Genomic DNA, 18,959 nt, shown 5'->3' with positions numbered 1-18,959 from the left:
TATCCAGGTTTATTCCAGGTCAGTATTCCGTATTGTATCTGTATGTTTTCTTGATCACAAAGTAAAAACACAAGCAGTACTTGTACAGAATTTACTTTATTGACAAGCGAATCAAGGGAAATAGATATTGAACTCCCCAAGCTCAAGGTAGAGTAGAAGGTGTGTCTTTATAAATTGAAAGGATTCACTAGAGAAAAGTAAGAGCAGAGGCAAGAAAAGAAGGATGAGGGAGCTGGCAAGTCAGCAGAAAACGCTTGTTCTGATTCAGCATTTCCCATGGTGCTTTAGGTTGAGCTTCCCACCACTTTTCCTACAAAAAAGAAAGACAAATGTATGCTCAGTGCAATATCATTAGTATCCCTCACAGAGGTTGGAAAAAGGTTTAACTCTGACATAGTCCATGTAATCATTTGCTTTACAGGTATCCATGTCTATGATTAGTCAGGGGTTATTTAAATGCACTCAGAGGTAACATCTGCCTAATTGCAGAAAGCCTGAACCTTAACAAACTTCAGAGTTTTACTAGGGTTTAGACTTTTTGGTTTTAACTGTTCATTATCTGAGAGTAAATATGTATACAACTAGAAAAGGTAAAAGTGACAGGAGATATAATGGCAAGGAGACTATACTGTCATAGTTCTAACCTGATAGAAGATATAAGAAGTTGAACCAAATATTCAGGCATTTGGCATTTTATAGCAGACATATATTCAGGCCTTCTCAGCCATATGGGACCATTAAATCAAATCTCACCTTACTGCACTTCTCCTGGGAAGATTTTGGTATTGATTTTTCAGATATGTTGTATAGAAACATAGGCACACATGTACTATGCATTGATTCGATATTTATTTATATCATTCTATGTATTTAGCCCTGTTATTATTGATAGGGATTTATATAATCCTTGTGCTTAGGAATTTTATGGCTAAATTGAGGGAAATTAAGGCATTCATAGAAGAAACTCTAATACAAGAAAATGATGACAATGATAGAGGAAGTGAGGTAAATTTTATCTGGGTTAAACCCCCTTGCTTTTAGAGCAATCAAACCAAAAGATTGATTGAATGATTGAATAAATTTTTATTAATTATAAATTATATTTAATCAGGAATCTCACAGTCAATTGGCTGAAATCTACAGCACCTGTTCTTTCTTATAAACATGTAAATTCAATAAATATTGGCCCTTGATAGGATCTTCCTAGTATACTATCTGTAAAGTTTGAATGTCTGGATAATAAGGGATAATCCTCTCCTCTATTCTTTATTGAAAGGCTCTTTTCATCAGACTAAAAGAGAAGAATGAATGGGACTTGGTGCCTTAACAACATATAATTTGTGATAAAATAAAATGTCTGAAAGTAATTTGGATAAAGTAATAATTTTCTTGATAAATTTTCTCACAAGTTTTTCTTTTCTTTTTTTTTTTTTTTTTTGTGGTACGCGGGCCTCTCACTGTTGTGGCCTCTCCCACTGCGGAGCACAGGCTCCAGATGCGCAGGCCCAGCGGCCATGGCTCACGGGCCCAGCCGCTCTGCGGCATGTGGGATCCTCCCGGACCAGGGCACGAACCCGTGTCGCCTGCATTGGCAGGCGGATTCTCGACCACTGCACCACCAGGGAAGCCCTATGTTTTTGATTTTGATGAATTTTCAAACTTGACTGCACTTTAAAAAATTTCTTTCATCTTTTCCAAAATTATTAATAATAACAACAAACATAACTGAATGAAAATTATTGAAATTTTAATTAGAAATAAAGGAAAAAATAAGAAACTGTGTCAAAATTCTTAAAGATGTATAAATTTTTAAAATAATTTTCCTGAGTCAAATTTAATAATAGCAAAGTAAACTAACTGTTTATGTTTTCAAATAACTTAAATAATTTTTTTGGTTTGTTTTTGACCCATATGTTTTCTTTTTTTAAAAAAATTTTTAATTGAAGTATAGTTGATTTACAGTGTTGTGTTAATTACTGCTGTACAGCAAAGTGACTCAGTTATACATACATTCTTTTTCATATTCTTTTTAATTATGGTTTATCACAGGATACTGACTAGAGTTCCCTGTGCTATACAGTAGGACCTTGTTGTTTATCCATTCTATATATACTAGTTTGCATGTGCTAATCCCAAACTCCCAATCCAAACCTCTCCCACCCCCTCCCCCTTGGCAACCACCAGTCTATTCTCTATGTCTGTGATTCTATTTCTCTTTCATAGATAGGTTCATTTGTGTCACAGACCCATATGTTTTCAACCCATTTGCCTTCAGCTTATTTCTTCAGTTTCTATGGGTGGGTATGAGTAGAACTTTCTAGAATATCTCAAGGAAAGTGTCATAGTCTTATTCTGGAAGTTTGTGTTTGCAAGGAAGTTTTGGTATGATACTTACACCACTGCCTTACAGAAGGTACATTTATTGCCATATGTCTGGCCATCAGAACCACAGTGGGGATCAGATTCTCGAGTGCAGTGGACATTGGGGTCCTGGAACTCACCACAGTCAATCTAGCAAAGTAAACACACTGACATTGATATTAGTGCATTCTGTCTAAGGGACTGTCCCTCAGAACAGAGGCTTTGGACAGCAAACTTAGAATTATCTATAGTAGTGTATGTAGTTGTGATGTAAAGTTTCCTGAAATAGAAAATCACTTTCCTTTTCTAACTAGAATATATTAAACATAATTAAGACTTTTTAAGAAATAGGAAATACATGGTTATAATTATTGTATTCAGGAGTAAGATAATGATGTAAGGCAGATGTTTACTTTTTACAGAAGAAGTAAGGCAAATGCTATAGGTATGACTTTTTATTAACTCTTGAAAACAAAATTCCAATGTCATTATGTTAATTTACTCTGTCCCAGAGTCTGTTTGTAGAATTTGAACTTTGGTGCCTACTACAAAAACTGAGTAATGGCTACCCTAAACTGCTCTGTTTTGAAGGATTCTGAGGTTGCATCAAGCCTTGGTGAGAACACACGCTATGACAGATTAATATCATCAAGGGCTTTATAGAAGGAATGATAGAGCTTATGCTACTAATATATCCCCTCGGTTCTAGTGGTCTCTCAGAACTAGTCTGAAGTTTTAAGATTCTTTTCAATTCAGTGTCAGTTGAGTCAATATCTGGCATGCAGATAATATTTGAGCCATTTTATTCCAGGGTACAGGCAATATGAAGTAGGTAGAACTGAACTCCTTCAGATGGCAGCTATGTTGAATGAAGTGACATTTAAACATGAATAGAGGGACCATACTTTATCCCATCACAGTTCCATTAAAATAATACTGTCTTTGTTTGTTTGTTTGTTTTTTGTGGTATGCGGGCCTCTCACTGTTGTGGCCTCTCCCGTTGCGGAGCACAGGTTCCGGACGCGCAGGCTCAGCGGCCATGTCTCACGGGCCCAGCCGCTCCGCGGCATGTGGGATCTTCCCGGACCGGGGCACGAACCCGTGTCCCCTGCATTGGCAGGCAGATTCTCAACCACTGCGCCACCAGGGAAGCCCCTTATGTTTATTAATTGCTTCATAATCGCCAAGCTATTCTCATATGGATCAATTCAGTGGTCTCACAGTAACCCTGAGACGCACACTGAACAAAATTATACATATTAGCTAATATGTATAATTTTTTTAAAAAATTATTTATTTATTTTTCGCTGCATTGGGTCTTCGTTGCTGCACATGGGCTTTCTCTAGTTGCAGCGAGTGGGGGCTACTCTTCGTTGCGGTGCACGGGCTTCTCATTGTGGTGGCTTCTCTTGTTGCAGAGCAAGAGCTCTAGGCGTGCAGGCCTCAGTAGTTGTCTCACGTGGGCTCAGCAGTTGTGGCTTGTGGGCTCTAGAGCACAGGCTCAGTAGTTGTGACGCACAGGCCCAGTTGCTCCGCGGCAATGTGGGATCTTCCTGGACCAGGGCTCAAACCCATGTCCCCTGCATTGGGAGGCGGATTCCAAACCACTGTGCCACCAGGGAAGCCCTAGCCAATATGTATAATTGATCTTCAGGAAATTAAGTGGCTTACCAGTGCCACACAACCAGAAGCATTGAGACCAGTGCTTGAACATACTCCTCATAGCTGACCCAGAATTTCCAACAGTATACTATGGTTGATTTCCATCACATACTCATAGAGAGAAATAATGACCAACTGTCATGGTATACCCTTGACCATGCTTATAGTCAGGCCACGTAGGCTTTATTAAAATACCTTATTAGGGGACTGTATGGGCAGAGGTGAGAGGAACCATTTGTTTAAAGTATTAGCAAACCATCATTACTGATAAAGCCCTCTGAAGGTTTGCATGAGAAAATGCCCAGCAAAAGAGCTATACAACTGAGTTTAAAAATATTATCACATATATCAGATTTAAGGTACCTGAGACTCTTAAATATACACTTTCTGTTGAAATTTGGCATCTTATACTATTAAGATTGGGTAGTATGGTGCTAACCAGAGATTTTCTTAGCGCACGGTCAAATAGGAGATACCTAGGCTTCTTACAGTCCTACCTACAGGCCCACTCTCTCCTCTGCTCTTTAAGATAACTCCATCCTCTCATACCACTTCCAGGAGAGTAATCTTTTCTTTAGGTCTCCAAACAGAAAATAAAAGCTGGAAAATCTTTAGGATATTATAAACCATAGAATGTATTTTTTTCAAAAGCTAATGCATTTTGTATTTATGTCATTAATATACACATTTGCAATTGTGTGCTTGAGTCAAGAAAATTCTTTAAACCACAGAATCATCATAGATATTTTCCTTTATTTCACAAAGAGCTAATGGGTAATTATTGATAGTATTTTGAAAACACAGTTCTGGGTGCTAGTGATACAAAGAGGAAGCGGTTATAAATATCTCAATAAGCTCACCATCTTATCTGCATTAGGGAAACAGGTAATTTCAGCACAACATGTCATAAATGCCGTAGTGGGACAAATAGAGGCAATGTGGAAGCTGAGAAGAGGGCATCTCAGTCAGAGATATGTGTGTCTCTACAGGTTCTAGGTAAATATTTTCACGATAAATTTATTTTCTGTAAGCATCTTTGCCACAAGCATTTTTGCCACAAACACTTTCACTGATAGCTAGTTGACCGTAAGGCAATTTTGCTGTAAAAGATAAAATTACTAAAAATAAAAGAGGGACATTCATGAGGATATAATGAATTTATTTTTCATAGCAAAATTAAAGACTATTGCAAAATACAGCATGTTTGAATTCGTTTAAAATGCGTGCAAATTCAGGGCCATATTGCACAAATACCTAATTTAATTTTGTGGGTTGTACCTAAGCATTTGCCATCAACATCTTTAGTTCATAGTATTATATCTTTTTTTGCTTGATTCGTCTCCTCGTTTGGCATCGCACTGTTTCTTTTTTGCTAAAATACCTGCCTTCGTTAACAGAGGTATTGTTTTCCAAATACTAGGATGCACATTTGTAACTAAGCTTTAAATTGCCTTGTGAAAGCTTCTACACTGTTGTTTGTTCCTGGTATATTGTCAAATAAGTATTATCACCATGTTTTCTATCAAGTCCATATGTGTAGTTTTTATCATCCACTATTTTAAGACTGCCACTGTGCTCCTCACCGTCTAGACTATTATGAGGGCTAAGATTTATGTAATATAAAAATTGGAATACTGAATCAATGGATAAATGAAACCAAACTGTCTACCCGTGGAAACCAAATCATCAACCCGAACGATCAACCTGTTAGTTTATCTTTTACGGCAAAATTGCCTTACGGCTAATTAGTTACCCATGGCTAAAACACCCGGGGCAAAGATGTTTACGGCAAAGACGCTTATGGGGAAGATACCGGAGGTGACCTCTCAGGGCAGGTAAGGAAAAGAAAAAAGTCTCTTACATGAAGAGACGCCTCCTTAAGCCACCTTTCCCTGGCAGCCGGCCCTCTCATCTTGTGATGCAGTGCCTTTTGTCCTTTAGAAAGCAGTTGTGGAAGTGGCACTTGGGGAGGGTCTTCGCTTTGAGAATTTCTAGAACCCTGCTGCCTCCCCAAACCCACTTGCCGCTTCCACTGCCCCGTGGGAATGAGACTAGGAAATGCAAAAGATTTCAGCGAATAAAACCTAATCAACCAAATGGTATATGAACAAACCTCCTTAACATAGATACAAACCTACATACCTGTAAATTGCAGTGGCCTTTTATGATCCCTGAAGTAAGCTCAGGAATCATATTATAGAACTTGTTCTGCCATTTGCCGTTGGCCAGTTGTGTTATCTTGGACAAAGTACTCAATATCTGCATCTCAATTTTCTTAACCAAAAAATTCAAGAAACCCCCAAACCAGAAAACACAGCTGCCATCCATGTCTCATTCCCAGGGTTTTTATAAGGATCAAATGTGGTCACCTGAGAGTTGTAGAAAGTCAGTGTGGAATATTTGAAATAGTCCTGGAGGAGGGGTGTAGAAAATAAGCTGCTCATTGTAGGCCTGCCCTATCTCTCAACACATTCTGAAAGGCTCTGTAACTCATAGCACGTGCTAAGTACCGTCAGACTAAACTCTAATGATGCTCCAGCTTTGATAAACCAAGCTTTAGCTGTGACTTCTTCCGGTGGAGTAGCTTAAATAAAGCTAGGTCCTTAGTTCAGCAGTTGGGTGGGAGAACATCTTTTGCCCAAATGCTTCCTCCTTTATGTCAAAAGGATCCACTTCACTCATTGTGTGAAAATGTTTAGCTTGGTGACTGGGGGGCAAAAAAGGACCATTCTCCGAGAGCCCCAGAGGTTGGAGAAGGTTAAGAATGCCTTTGTAGAGCCAGCCAGAAACCCCTTTTGTGAGGCAAAGAGTGAGGCAGAGAATATCAGAGTTGAGCCTAGAAAGAGCCCACATCTCGTAGAAACAAAAAGAAGTGGCTGATTTTGGAGTGTCGTGTCATTCCTCTGCTTAAATTTTCTCTGCTCTTTTGTGTTTTTATTTTAGACTCCTTTAAACGGAATCCAAGCAATTGGCTTCTCAGTCCAAGTTGAAGCAGGTCTAGACAAAGGGTGACAATAGGGTTATCTTTTCTCCTTTAAAGTGTCCTCCATGAGGCATTTGGGAGACCTAGGAGAGCTGAAAGACAACCCCTACGCCCGCTACTTAAAATGCCCTAATACTCTGTAATTCTAGGGGATTATCCTGAAGATGGGATTAGACTCACCTAAATCTGAATTCTGTTTCTCTCACTTATTAACTGCATTATTTTGTTCACTCTGTTGCTGAGTTTAAATTTCTTCATCTTTAGCAAGGGGCCGGTAATGCCTGTTTTCTAGGATTGTTGTAATGATAAATCCTATGAAAACACTTTGTAAAGTGTCGTGTCATGTATAAGATTACTATTATAAGTACTAATAATGTAAATCATATCACGTTCTAGAATTTTTGAGCCCATTATTTCTTACCCTACTTTACTTAGCTTAAAACAGTTTTTAAAAAATTTTAGATTGGTGTTGAATTTAACAAGTGCCTCCATTTATTTCCTTAGATAGTCCAGCTTTCAGATACTACTTCCAGGCATTGGGTGCCAGTGTTTAGAATCAGCCTGACCTCTTATGGTTCTTCAAAGAACTGTGCCTGCTAAAATATTTTGGAATGCAGTGACATTTTTGTTACCCAAATTAGTCATCTTTGCTAACAGTGACTACAAAATCATTTAACTTGGGTGTGAAGTGAGTTTATATGGTCACTAAATCAACTAAAGAGTCAGCATTATTGATATTTTAGTTTAATATTTTAATTCTATAAATAAAGCCAAAGAAAATTTGCAGACACACACACTTCCCTAGGATGTAGGACTTCATTTCTTCTTCCCTTTACTACCTATGTGGTTAAATCAATCCCTTTCTTTATTGTACCAATTTTCCTAACCCCTCCCTGACTTGGCTTCTACTTTCCCAGTTTTCACGCTCCTTCCATGCTACCAAAACTGGTCTAAAAAAATGACATCTTTCAAGGTACATCCATTGGCTATTTATAAAATGTTCATGATTTCTTTATATGTGCTACTCTTGACCACTCCCATCATTTCAAAAGTCTTTCCTGATTTCTGTATATGTCAGTACTCCAGTTCTCCAGCTATTTCTTCTCTATCCTTTTTGTTGTCTTTTCTAGTTTCCTCCTGAGTATTCATGTTCATTTTCAAGAAAATTTTATACACTTGATTTTCTCTGAGAACATGTTTTCCCAGATGATGCTAATGAGTCCTAGACTTTTTTTTCTTCAGTCTTCATCAGAATCTCTAACTCCAATTTCTGTTTGTCAGAAATGTACAAGATACCTTTAGTCAACAATCTGATTCATACTTAATATTCATTTATGACCAAAATATAACTCTTTATTTTTCCCTCCAAACTAGTTTTACATTCTAATTTTTCCATTTTTCGTAACAGCACCATTCTTCAGATTCCTCAGCCTACCCTCAGATTAAAACATCACCATTTCTATCCCCTTGCAAGTGTTGTCTTTCATGTATTTCTTTATCTTAAGCATCTTCACTAATTCCAAATTTACTACCTATACCCACCCTCAACATTTCTGACCTGAGCCAATGCAGTCAGTTCTGCTGTCTTTTCCTCCATTTCTTTCAAGTTTCAGAATTCCTTCAACATGTGGAGACAGGTTATCTTACTTGAAACTATTGTTTTAATTACTTCTTTGTTTAAGACATGAGGCTAGTGAACACTGTTGTGTATTTGTTAGACAATTGTACTGCTCAGAGAACATTCCCATGAACTGCACGATGGCTTTCTGTTGCTGGTTATAGGTAGCATGGAGCTGTGGAAGCTCACTCAGTATGGAGTCAGGGGTCCTGAGTTGTTGACTGCATAGCTTTACTGCTGTTGGTAAACTTGACTCAGCAAGGTCCTCTTTCTGAGGCTTCAGTTTTACTCTGTAGTTAAGTTGTAGAGGCTGGTTAACATCTCCAAATTGTATTTAGGTATTCTGTCAGTATATTAATTATAAGTGAATTCAAGCGAATTAGGAAAAATGAACAGCCCCAAACATATTCTAGTCATGGAGCATTGTTTTACTATTAAAATTTACCATTTATTTATCTTAAAATACAAATAAAACTGAACTTAGATATCCCCAAAATCATTGTAAGAAAATGGTTACCGATTATTGTTTTTGAGAGGTTTGTTAATTCCAATCAGAAATATTCATTTAAACATCTCTTTAAGTATATGGTTCCCAAATACACAGCCTGGTAGGGGAAATAAGAAAAATAAACATATTGTAAGCAAAATTTATCCAGGTTAAAGGACTATCCTTATTCTGAGATTATGACTTTCAAGCATTTGTTATTATACTACAGTTTCTGTAATGAAGGGTGGTGATGGTAAATTGTAGTTTTTAAGTTATTTTTATTTTATTATTATGTTATTTAATGTTCCTACTTGGAGTTGGTAGCATATTAGTCATTTACATTATCAGGGAAATGACCATGAATTTGTAGGACCATGAATTCCAAAAGTCTCAGAACATGCTTTTTGTTTAGCTCAAATAATATTTTTGAAAGAATGAGAAACTTTTACAAGTCTCTAATTTAGACTGCTAGCTGTAATCTCCCATCAGATGCTTCGTAATGAAGAGACTTCTTGGCATGAATAGATTGACTTGAGTGTTGGAAAAAGTCATTCTTCCTTTTGTCTTGGCTGGATCAAACTTGGGCAGGCATGCTTCTAAGGTTAGTTTCAACTTTTTCTGCCTGGCTTTGGGACTGTCAGCCTCTTTCCAGGCATGCAGAAGAGAAGGGGTAGCCTTGATGTCATCCTAAAGGTGGTACCCTCTTTGCACTTTATATTTGTGTATTTATTTATTTATTTATTTATGGCTGCGTTGGTTCTTCGTTGCTGCGTGTGGGCTTTCTCTAGTTGCGGCGAGCAGGGGCTACTCTTCGTCGCAGTGAGCTGGCTTCTCATTACAGTGGCTTCGCCTGCTGTGGAGCACGGGGTCTAGGCATGTGGGCTTCAGTAGTTGGCTTGTGGGCTGTAGAGCGCAGGCTCAGTAGTTGTGGCGCACGGGCTTAGTTTCTCCGCGGCATGTGGGATCTTCCCGGACCAGGGCTCGAACCCATGTCCTCTGCATTGGCAAGTGGATTCTTAACCACTGCGCCACCAGGGAAGCCCCTGCCCTTTATATTTGAATGGAAAAGAGACAGCAGTCTTTGCAAGGCATGCTTGGTTCAGACTGATTCAGATACCTAAGCCAGAAGGGGCTTTAAAGATCATTAAATCTAACTCTTCATTTTAGAGATGTTGGAAACAAAGCCAATGAGAAGGGAAAGAGACATCCTTCAAATTACACAGGCAGGAAGTTTTCAAATTGGAGCTCATCTATATAGTCTCCAACATACTTGAGCACTCCAAAGTCAGTGCATCCCAGCACTAGATTCTTAGAAAGCAGATTCAAAACCTCCCACCTGGGATTATTATTCAGTAAGCCTGGCATGGTTCCTGAGGAGCTACATATTAATATTTAGTAATCATCCCCAGAGATCCTAAAGCAAGCAGATAGATTATTTTAAATGAACTTTAGGAACCACTAAAAATCTGGGAAACATTAACAGTCTGGGAAATGAGAGCCCAAAGAAGGGAAGTGACTTTTGTGCTAATGAGAAAATCAGGATTAAATTCCATATTTTAAAAACCTATGTGTAATGGTCTTAATCATATTTTACTACTTAATGGGATATAAAATGTATTGGCTGGATCTCATGTCCTTTTCATGTTTCTTTGTTTGGATATTTAGCATAGGCTGTGCTACCATATGTATTTAAACATAAGAAATCAATTTTAAAATGTACAATTATGTATACAAGTACAAACACATGTGTGCATGCATTAGACACACACAGGTGCATGCACACACACACAGAGGCAATTAATTGTAAGGTGTCTTTCATTGTAAGATACATTCCAATTTCTGAGATGCTAAAATTTGAAAAAAAAAGTCTTATGCAATGTAGTAGGTATATTAGGGTTGGAAAATATTTTTCAACTTCTTTGCCAACTCCAAGTAGTGGGCAGTAGTGTAGTGTCTGCAAACTTTTGATGCCAAGGTTTCTTGAGCACAGCAAGGCAAACAACAACCAGTGCCAAGTCAAGTATTAATGTTCAGTATGGACATGGCATGTGACTGGCAGAGCAAATACCTAATTTATGTTGCCTTTTTGATAGTTAGAACAAGAAAACTGGAAAAATGTTGGTGAATTAATTTGGAAAAAATCAGCCAAACAATAAAGATAATTTGTGCCCATTCCAATTTTTAACCCAAGTTGTATTTAAGTTTTATTGATAAGTTTGTGTATACTCAGTACAAAGCACTAAAGAAGTTTTCTGTCAACACTTGGTTGCCTTACTTCTAAAAAGAATATAGTAACCTTTATGCTAACTCTTTCAAAGGCTGTTAATTATTGATCAATAACTAATCCTTTCATAGTTTTTGTAACTATGCATAGTTTACCAAATGCTCCCACATAGTTTATGTATTTTAAGTCCAATTCTATGAGGTAAATAATAATATCCCTTTTCTATAACTGTGGAAATTGTAGCTCAGAAAATCTGAGTAACTTACCTGAGATCACACAGTGAAATCAGTGGAAGAGCATGAATGTTAACAGAAGTTCATTCTATTTTTATTTATATTCATTTTACTTTAATAAAATCTGGGAGTGGGTGTTTAGGTTCTTTTAAACTGAAAACAGTATTCTCATAAAGATATTGTAGTTAGAAAACTAAGTACTTCTGCTGTTTTCTTCATCTGGCCTACTTGTCCATTTCTTTGCTCTTTTACCCATAGACAACCTCTTTGGTCAGGGAGTACCAGCCAAGAACCACTCAGGTCTGAAGGATAAATAAAATTATGTACTGACCTGAACTCCTTGACTGAAGACACCTGAAAAAAAAGCATAAAATCCAAACACTGTAATTTCTGAATACGCAAAAAGTGGGATTTGCAAAATTAGGAAATCCCCAAGCCTAGGATGATACTTGTTCTTGGTTCTTGGCCATCTCAACAAGTCATGGCTTGGTTATTTTCTTTTTTGGCCATCTCAACAAGTCATGGCTTGGTTATTTTCTTTTTTGGCCATCTCAACAAGTCATGGCTTGGTTATTTTCTTTTACACATGCTCTCCTCTTAGGGAACAGTAGAAACTTGGAAAGTGACATGTGGATATGGACTGTGATGAGGTAATATTTCTTGGAGGTTGGGTGGGGTGAGAGAAATAGTCTAAGGATCTGGAGATTCATGTTGCCGTCTTGGCCCAGTCACTAATTTACTGTGGGAATGATTTTATTATTTCTGGCATCACTTTGGAGAAGTTGGATTGGAAAGTTTCCTCTAACTCTGCCATTCCAAATTTCAGTGGTTTTGGTCCCTCCCCAAAGACTTTGTCACAGGCAGTTGAGGGAAGGGGTTGGGTTTGTTGTTTGTTCTTTGAGCCGTAAATTGTTCTTCTGCTTTCTATTCTCAGCTTTAAAGACTTGGCCCGAATTTAGACTGGCAAGGACAAACTCATTTTCTTTGCTGTGACTAATTTTTCCTGCTACATCTCTCTACATTCCCGAAAGAGAAGAAGTCCATAAATACAGTCTTGCACATTTATAATTGTATGCGTGATTTTAGGTTGTGGCTAATTAGCGCAGTAGTTTAAAATCCTGAAATAATAAAAGTCTTAGCTTCAATCCTGGTATGAGCTGCTGAATTTTGATAAGGAGAGAACAAAGCTTTTAAATTTGAAAAAAAGTTAATGCTCATCTACTGTAGTGATTACCAACCTTATTGCAATGATGTGACTGATTATTAAAAATACAGATTCCCAGGACAACCATTTGAAAAATTCCATTATATAAGACCAAATACGGTCTGGAAGTCTATAGGTCTGTAACCACTCCAAGTGATTTTTATAACCAGAGAAGACTCATTGTTACAATATTCAGTCATTTCTCAGCTGTACAGATCTTTGATCAGAAGAGGAGAGATTTTGCCTGACATCTTATATGTATGAAATGTCAAAGTGGAAGCAAGCTTAAATAACAATGCCTGAGTCCAACCAGTACTCTTGTTATTAAAACTTTAGTAATAGTAATATTAATAGACATTTTTGAACACTTAATATGTTCCATCCACTATGTTAAGCACTTTACATGCATTTTCTCATTTACTTCCCTATTTAGGGCTAATCCTTTTATATTCCCATTTTACAGATGAGGAAAATGAGAGTCAGAAAGGTCGCACAGCTATAAAATGGAAATGCCAGGACTGAAATTCATTTCTCTTGGTCTCAGCGTTAAGGCTCTTGGGCACTATGCATTCCCAAATGCCAACATGTCTATCAAGGACCCTGTTTTAGTATTATTGATAGTATTTGTTTGTATTAGTCAACCAGGTCCAATTAAATAGATCAATTAGCCTTTCTAAAGAGAAGCAAAGAGAGGATTATCAGTTGATTTCTGAGTCAGTCTTTGCAAGTAGATTTTAATATAGTCAAATCTGTTTTTATGTCATCTGAGCAGTTGACTGAGCCACTTACTCGAGTTACTTGGCTTTAGTAGTCAAACTTACTACATAATATCGCAGAAATCGTTTATCCATTTTTTTTCATATTTCTGAATGGATTTGTTTATGAAAATATGACCAGTTTCTCGTGAACAATGACTTCTTCATCTGCTCAATGTCATTGAAAAATTGTTGTTTTTACATGTTTGGGCATTTAAATTTCTAATAGCAGCAAAATTCAACTACTTTTGTCACAGAAAATGATAAACCAGACCTGGAAGGTCCCAGGACTCAGTCTCATGTCTAGGATTCTAAAAATGAGAGAACCTCTCAGAGAGTTGAGCTGTTTCTCTAGTTGACACAGGACATTGGTAGATGAGATGGGCCTAGGTTTTGGGTCCAGAGACTCTAGTGTGTATTTTGCCTGCTACAATAGCAGAGAGTAGAATAATAAAGAAGGAAAGAAATAGATGCAATGGCCCTGTTCATTCACACAGATGATGATGTGATGAAAAACATCAAACTGAAGTACAATTGTCCTTTGAACAATCTGAATTCATAGAATATATGACTATTGCTCATTTAGGTGGCCAAAGATACTCCTCTACTTGAAGAATTGTTTAGTTTACCAATAGCATATATGTTTCTGAATTCTAAGGTTCAATAACTTTTTTCTGAAGGATTCTCCAGTTGAGTTTCCTGTTTTCTGCTTGTTTCAATTTCAGTTGAGTCCTCATTAGAAGAATAATGAGGACTGGAAAGCTTTCCCTTGTCTTGAAAAGTCAAGCTAATATTTAAAATAAGTATCCATTCTCCATACTATTTCTGTGGAACAGACATCATCTGTGATGTCTAAAGACCCGGATTCAAATTCCAAATTCTGCTTACTAGTTACAGGTCCTTGCAATTTTCTTAACTGTTTGTGCCACAGTTTTCTTATATATGGAATTTGGATATGAATACCTTGCTATGTGTATTGGAGATAATGCATAAAAGCCCTTAGTACATGCCTAGAATATATTATATGCTCAACAAATGAAAGTTATTTCTGTAATTATTACCATCACCATTTTCATCATCACAGCCATGATGATGATCTCTCAGAATTGGTCTTTTATATAAAAATTGTTAGGATTTTGAAATATGGTAGACAAATTCATTTGTCATTTCCAGTTTAGTATAAGTATTGGATTTTAATTTTAAGGAAAAAAAAGACATAACTCACCTGAATAAAAGCAGAAGAGAGCCAGAGAGAGGGACAGAAGGACACCTGATATTTTCATGGTGCCAGTTAGCTCACTCAGGTTAAGGCTGCTTTGTCCAGCTCAGGTTCTCTGTCAAGACACTCCCCAGAGCTCTAAAACACACACTCAGATGTATATATAGACATGATGGAGGGAGCTGGAATCTCCACCTTCTTTATAAACTCACATTCTAAAACCATAGGCAGTACTTTATAGGCATTTATTGGAACATGTCACCAACTTAAAGAAATGCTTTATGCTTCCCCTCAATCTTAAAAATTAGGACAATTGAATGAGTCGTACTTTAGATCTTATTATTAGAGGATGTCATTTTCTGCTGGTAATCTGCGCTTTCCTAATAGCCAATACATCCTCCTCGCTCTTCCCTCTAAGGTTTTGCTGCATGAAAGGGATGACTGGCTCATTGGTGGAGTCCCACTTGGTGCTGTGTCTCTTTCATACAGGTCCTACATGTCTGTGATCCAGATGAGTAACCACAGGGGAATGTAATCTTGGGTGTAACTTGGATTTTCAGAGTCCACGTCATCCAAGGTGTACCTGAAAGAGGTAGGTAGTCTACATTGTCATCGGAACTGTATCAGCAAAATCATTTTCTGGGCAGAAATCTGATTGTTATTTTTTAAAAGACTGTCATCAAATGCCAGTGATTTTCAATTTTGAGTCAAAATGAACAAAGGAGTCAATGTATCTTTTTTTAATTTGTAAAACATATTTTTAACAGTTACTGAACTGAGGAGTATTTGAAATGCAGAATATTTAATATTTCCCCTTTTTCCAAAAAGTAAAAGAAGTAGTCATAATAAAACTCTTTATGTTTTGACTCCTTGAAAATATACTTTTCATACAGAGTTAGATGAATCCTACCGTCATGGCCAATTTAATTGCTAGACAGGTCAAAGAGTGGGATGCCAAACCTTTCTTTAAGGGAACAACAACAAAAAACCCCACAGTGGTTATAGTGATAAACTGTGAGAAAATCTGTCTCAAATCATAAACTGCTACTAAAAATACCATGAAGAAAAATATAACAATTTAGAGTATGGGAAGACTATGAAAAATGTGCCCAATTTAAACACAAGTGATTAATACAATGTATAAATAACTAACTTAGAAGTTTTATATCTAAATAATTGGTTTCCTTTTAAAACAGTCACTTTAAGAAAATATATAGAAAGTTCAGCTGTTATTCCTTTTATTTCAGGATATTTGTTTTCCATTTGGAAGTTACATATTTTTAGGAATTTTACTTTGATTCATCTCAATATTTAGGCTGAATTTTCTGTTTTTGAAAATGGTGACTATATTTCACTGAATTTGATAATCAAACAAGATATTACTATTTATTCAGAACTGAAGCATGACTGTGATAAAAATGAGAATTATTTTCTTTTCATTGCTTCCCTGACAATTTTTAAAGACTTGAACTTAAATGATAGAGGAGAGAGGTGTATAGATAGGATTGGGAAGGGAAAGTATGTGACTGGCAAGTGTTAACCAAACCAGGTTTGGTTCACCCAGTGCACAGCAAGCCAAATGCTGAGGTGCTGAGGTTTGCAGCAGAGAAGGGGTTTATTCATGAGGCAGCCAAGCAAGAAGATGGGAGAACAGATCTCAGATCCACCTCCCTGAAGGCAGTGCTTGGAAACTTTGAAACATTGCAGAGTCTTGGTTTTAGGTATGGTGCTCCCTTCCTCTTCCCCATTCCACTCCCAGTGCTTGCACTTTTGCCTTCTCCATTTCTTTCTTCTTCTCTGTGAACAGAATACTTACGGCCAGTCTAAGCATAACCTTGTGTTTCAAAATGAAAACAGTTCAAAAGAGTTAACAGAGACTGAAAAACAGTGGTAGTCAGTGACATTGCATCATAAAAATCCATGGTGTCCTTCCTAAGATATCTGCTTAAACTTCTCTCCCCCAAACTTCATTTATGGTAGTTGCTTCTGTACCTTGCTCTAAACTCTCAGAATCTCTGTTTACCTAAATGTTACTGTCTCTTCACCTTCCACTCTGTCCTTCCCTACCTCCCCCATCCTTCAAGAGCTTTCCTTCAATAGGTGCTTTGGTAGAATGATTCTTAGGAAGAATGAATCTACCCTCCTTTTCTGAATGTTTTCAGTTCTGTTTCTTCATCATTTACCCTGTTCACGACAACAAAGCTTGGGAGCATGAAAGCACAAATTAAATTTTGACTCTGGGCAGGTGTTGGGGAGGGAATGTTGTATCAGTGGTATATATAAATATTTTAAGATATGTCCAGTATCTTAAACAATAATTTTCATTAGGTTTTTTTGTTTGTTGGTTTTTTGGGTTTTTTTTTTTTTTGTGGTACCCGGGCCTCTCACTGTTGTGGCCTCTCCCGTTTCGGAGCACAGGCTCCGGACGCGCAGGCTCAGCAGCCATGGCTCACGGGCCCAGCCGCTCCGCGGCACATGGGATCCTCCCGGACCGGGGCACGAACCCACGCCCCCTGCATCGGCAGGTGGATTCTCAATCACTGCACCACCAGGGAAGCCCTCGTTAGGTTTTTGAGCCCACGTGAAAGATTTATTTTCTTTTCATACAACTTAAAGGGAAAGGTAAGAAACATACTATGGGAATCACTAAATTAGCTCCTTTACTAAGAAGCTGAGATAGTAGAAGTTTACAGAGAAACTAAAGAAGCTAAATGCTAAAGAAGCTGTGTATTTCTAGTCTTTTGGCTACAAGTAAATAGATGGGAGAAGTTTGAATTTTGTTTTCTGTAATACTCTGAAAGGAATATAGGAAATAATTTAAGGGTAAGTTTCAATGAGTTGAATCATGTACGCACACACAAAATAAATAAAAGGAGGTATGGGAGAAGGCAGTAAAAGTCATGGCTTTTATATAGACGTAGTAGAATGCAGTCCCAACATACATTCAGTTGACTTCCAAAAATTAGCTATGCACATTTTCTTTTATGTAATTAAAAGCAAAAACATTGTAAAATTACATTTTCTATTATGTAAGATGATACATTTACCCACAGGTATTACCATTCAGAGTAATATACACAAAATCATCTGTACACATTTAAAGAATTTTAAGGGTGATTTTGATCCTGTAACTTTTGCTGCTTATTCTATAATATCACTTCATCTATTGAGGTGCAGCTTCATTGTTTTGAAAATGCTTAGGTCTGTGTCCAGGGACATACACATATTTGTGTTTGTATTTTTTGACATTTTATTAATATAAATTTTTCTTTCCCCAAGAGTCCTTAATATCAGATAGATAAAAAAGGAGTTGGAGGGGGTAGAGAAACAAGCAGGGAACACAAGGACCATGGGAGCCATGTGACATTTTGCAGCAATTCATGGGGGGATTGAAGTCAATATCCAGGAACCAACTGGTAAGAAACACCTCACCAGAGGCCAGTGCAGATGAGACACTGTTCGGCAAGTGTCATGAAGCTTTTTTCTGGGTTTAGATGCTATCTTTGGGGAAAAGAAGAAGTGAGGAGAGCCAATGAGAAAGGGAACCAGAGACATGCCCATTTGGTAAAATGTGAGTCCTTAATGGGAGAAATTTTATGGTATCCACAGGACTTTTAAATGTTCTTTGCAATTAATAGGCACTCAGAAAATATTTGTTAAATGACTGAGATTGAAATATCTTTGTTGAGATGAGTATTTTCTGCTGCTACTATGAAAAGAAGAGAAGAATAATTAAAATAAGTTATAAACATTAGCTTATATAAAAATTGACCTACTCTACTCAGCATATTAGTTCCAAACTTCATTAATATTTTATCAGAAAATAATAAAACATAGACTTTTAAATTTATTGTGACCTTAAAGAACATTTACTTCAATCTTCCACTCAATACAAAATACAATCTAAAGTTCTAAGAAATAGACATAGTACCTTTATATAGTTGGTGGTTCTGTGATGACTAAGAAAAACCATAGCCTTTGATTCTAGATAGACCTGGAATGTACATTCCACTTCTCCCACAAATTCTGTGATTTAAGGAATGTTAATTAAACTTTCTAATTAATTACCATTCTTAATAATAAAGATGGCTTTCTGGGTTATTTTCATGCGTCTTATTTCTTTGACTTTCTTGGCTCAAAAACACCTTGACTGTTTTGTTGGAATTTTGCATTTAGTCTCTCAAAATTGTTGAGACTTGAGTATGTCATCACA

The 18,959-nt window shown here is 37.1% G+C and overlaps 1 protein-coding gene across 1 annotated transcript; it reads right to left on the bottom strand.

Annotated features, from left to right (window-relative positions):
• Positions 1 to 264: 264 nt before the first annotated feature.
• SPINK6 (serine peptidase inhibitor Kazal type 6) lies at positions 265 to 14,810 on the bottom strand. Its single transcript, XM_067033307.1, has 4 exons — positions 14,753 to 14,810; positions 11,900 to 11,958; positions 2,396 to 2,511; positions 265 to 310 (listed from the first exon to the last, which is right to left on the bottom strand). Exons 1-4 carry the CDS (start codon positions 14,808 to 14,810, stop codon positions 265 to 267), a joined length of 279 nt encoding a protein of 92 aa, XP_066889408.1.
• Between the last annotated feature and the right edge of the window lie 4,149 nt (positions 14,811 to 18,959).

Source organism: Kogia breviceps, chromosome 4 (assembly GCF_026419965.1).
Source record: "Kogia breviceps isolate mKogBre1 chromosome 4, mKogBre1 haplotype 1, whole genome shotgun sequence".
Classification (NCBI taxonomy): Eukaryota; Metazoa; Chordata; class Mammalia; order Artiodactyla; family Physeteridae; genus Kogia; species Kogia breviceps.
The sequence above is the reverse complement of the archived record's forward strand: the minus strand, read 5'-3'. Positions and strand labels throughout refer to the sequence as shown.

Coding starts and splice junctions, on each gene's coding strand:
- SPINK6 (XM_067033307.1), bottom strand. CDS start 14,810: ATGAAAATATCAGGTGTCCTTCTGTCCCTCTCTCTGGCTCTCTTCTGC. Junction 11,959..14,752: donor TCTCTTCTGCTTTTATTCAG/GTGAGTTATGTC, acceptor TTGCGTATTCAG/AAATTACAGTGTTTGGATTT. Junction 2,512..11,899: donor TCTTCAGTCAAGGAGTTCAG/GTCAGTACATAA, acceptor TTACTTTGCTAG/ATTGACTGTGGTGAGTTCCA.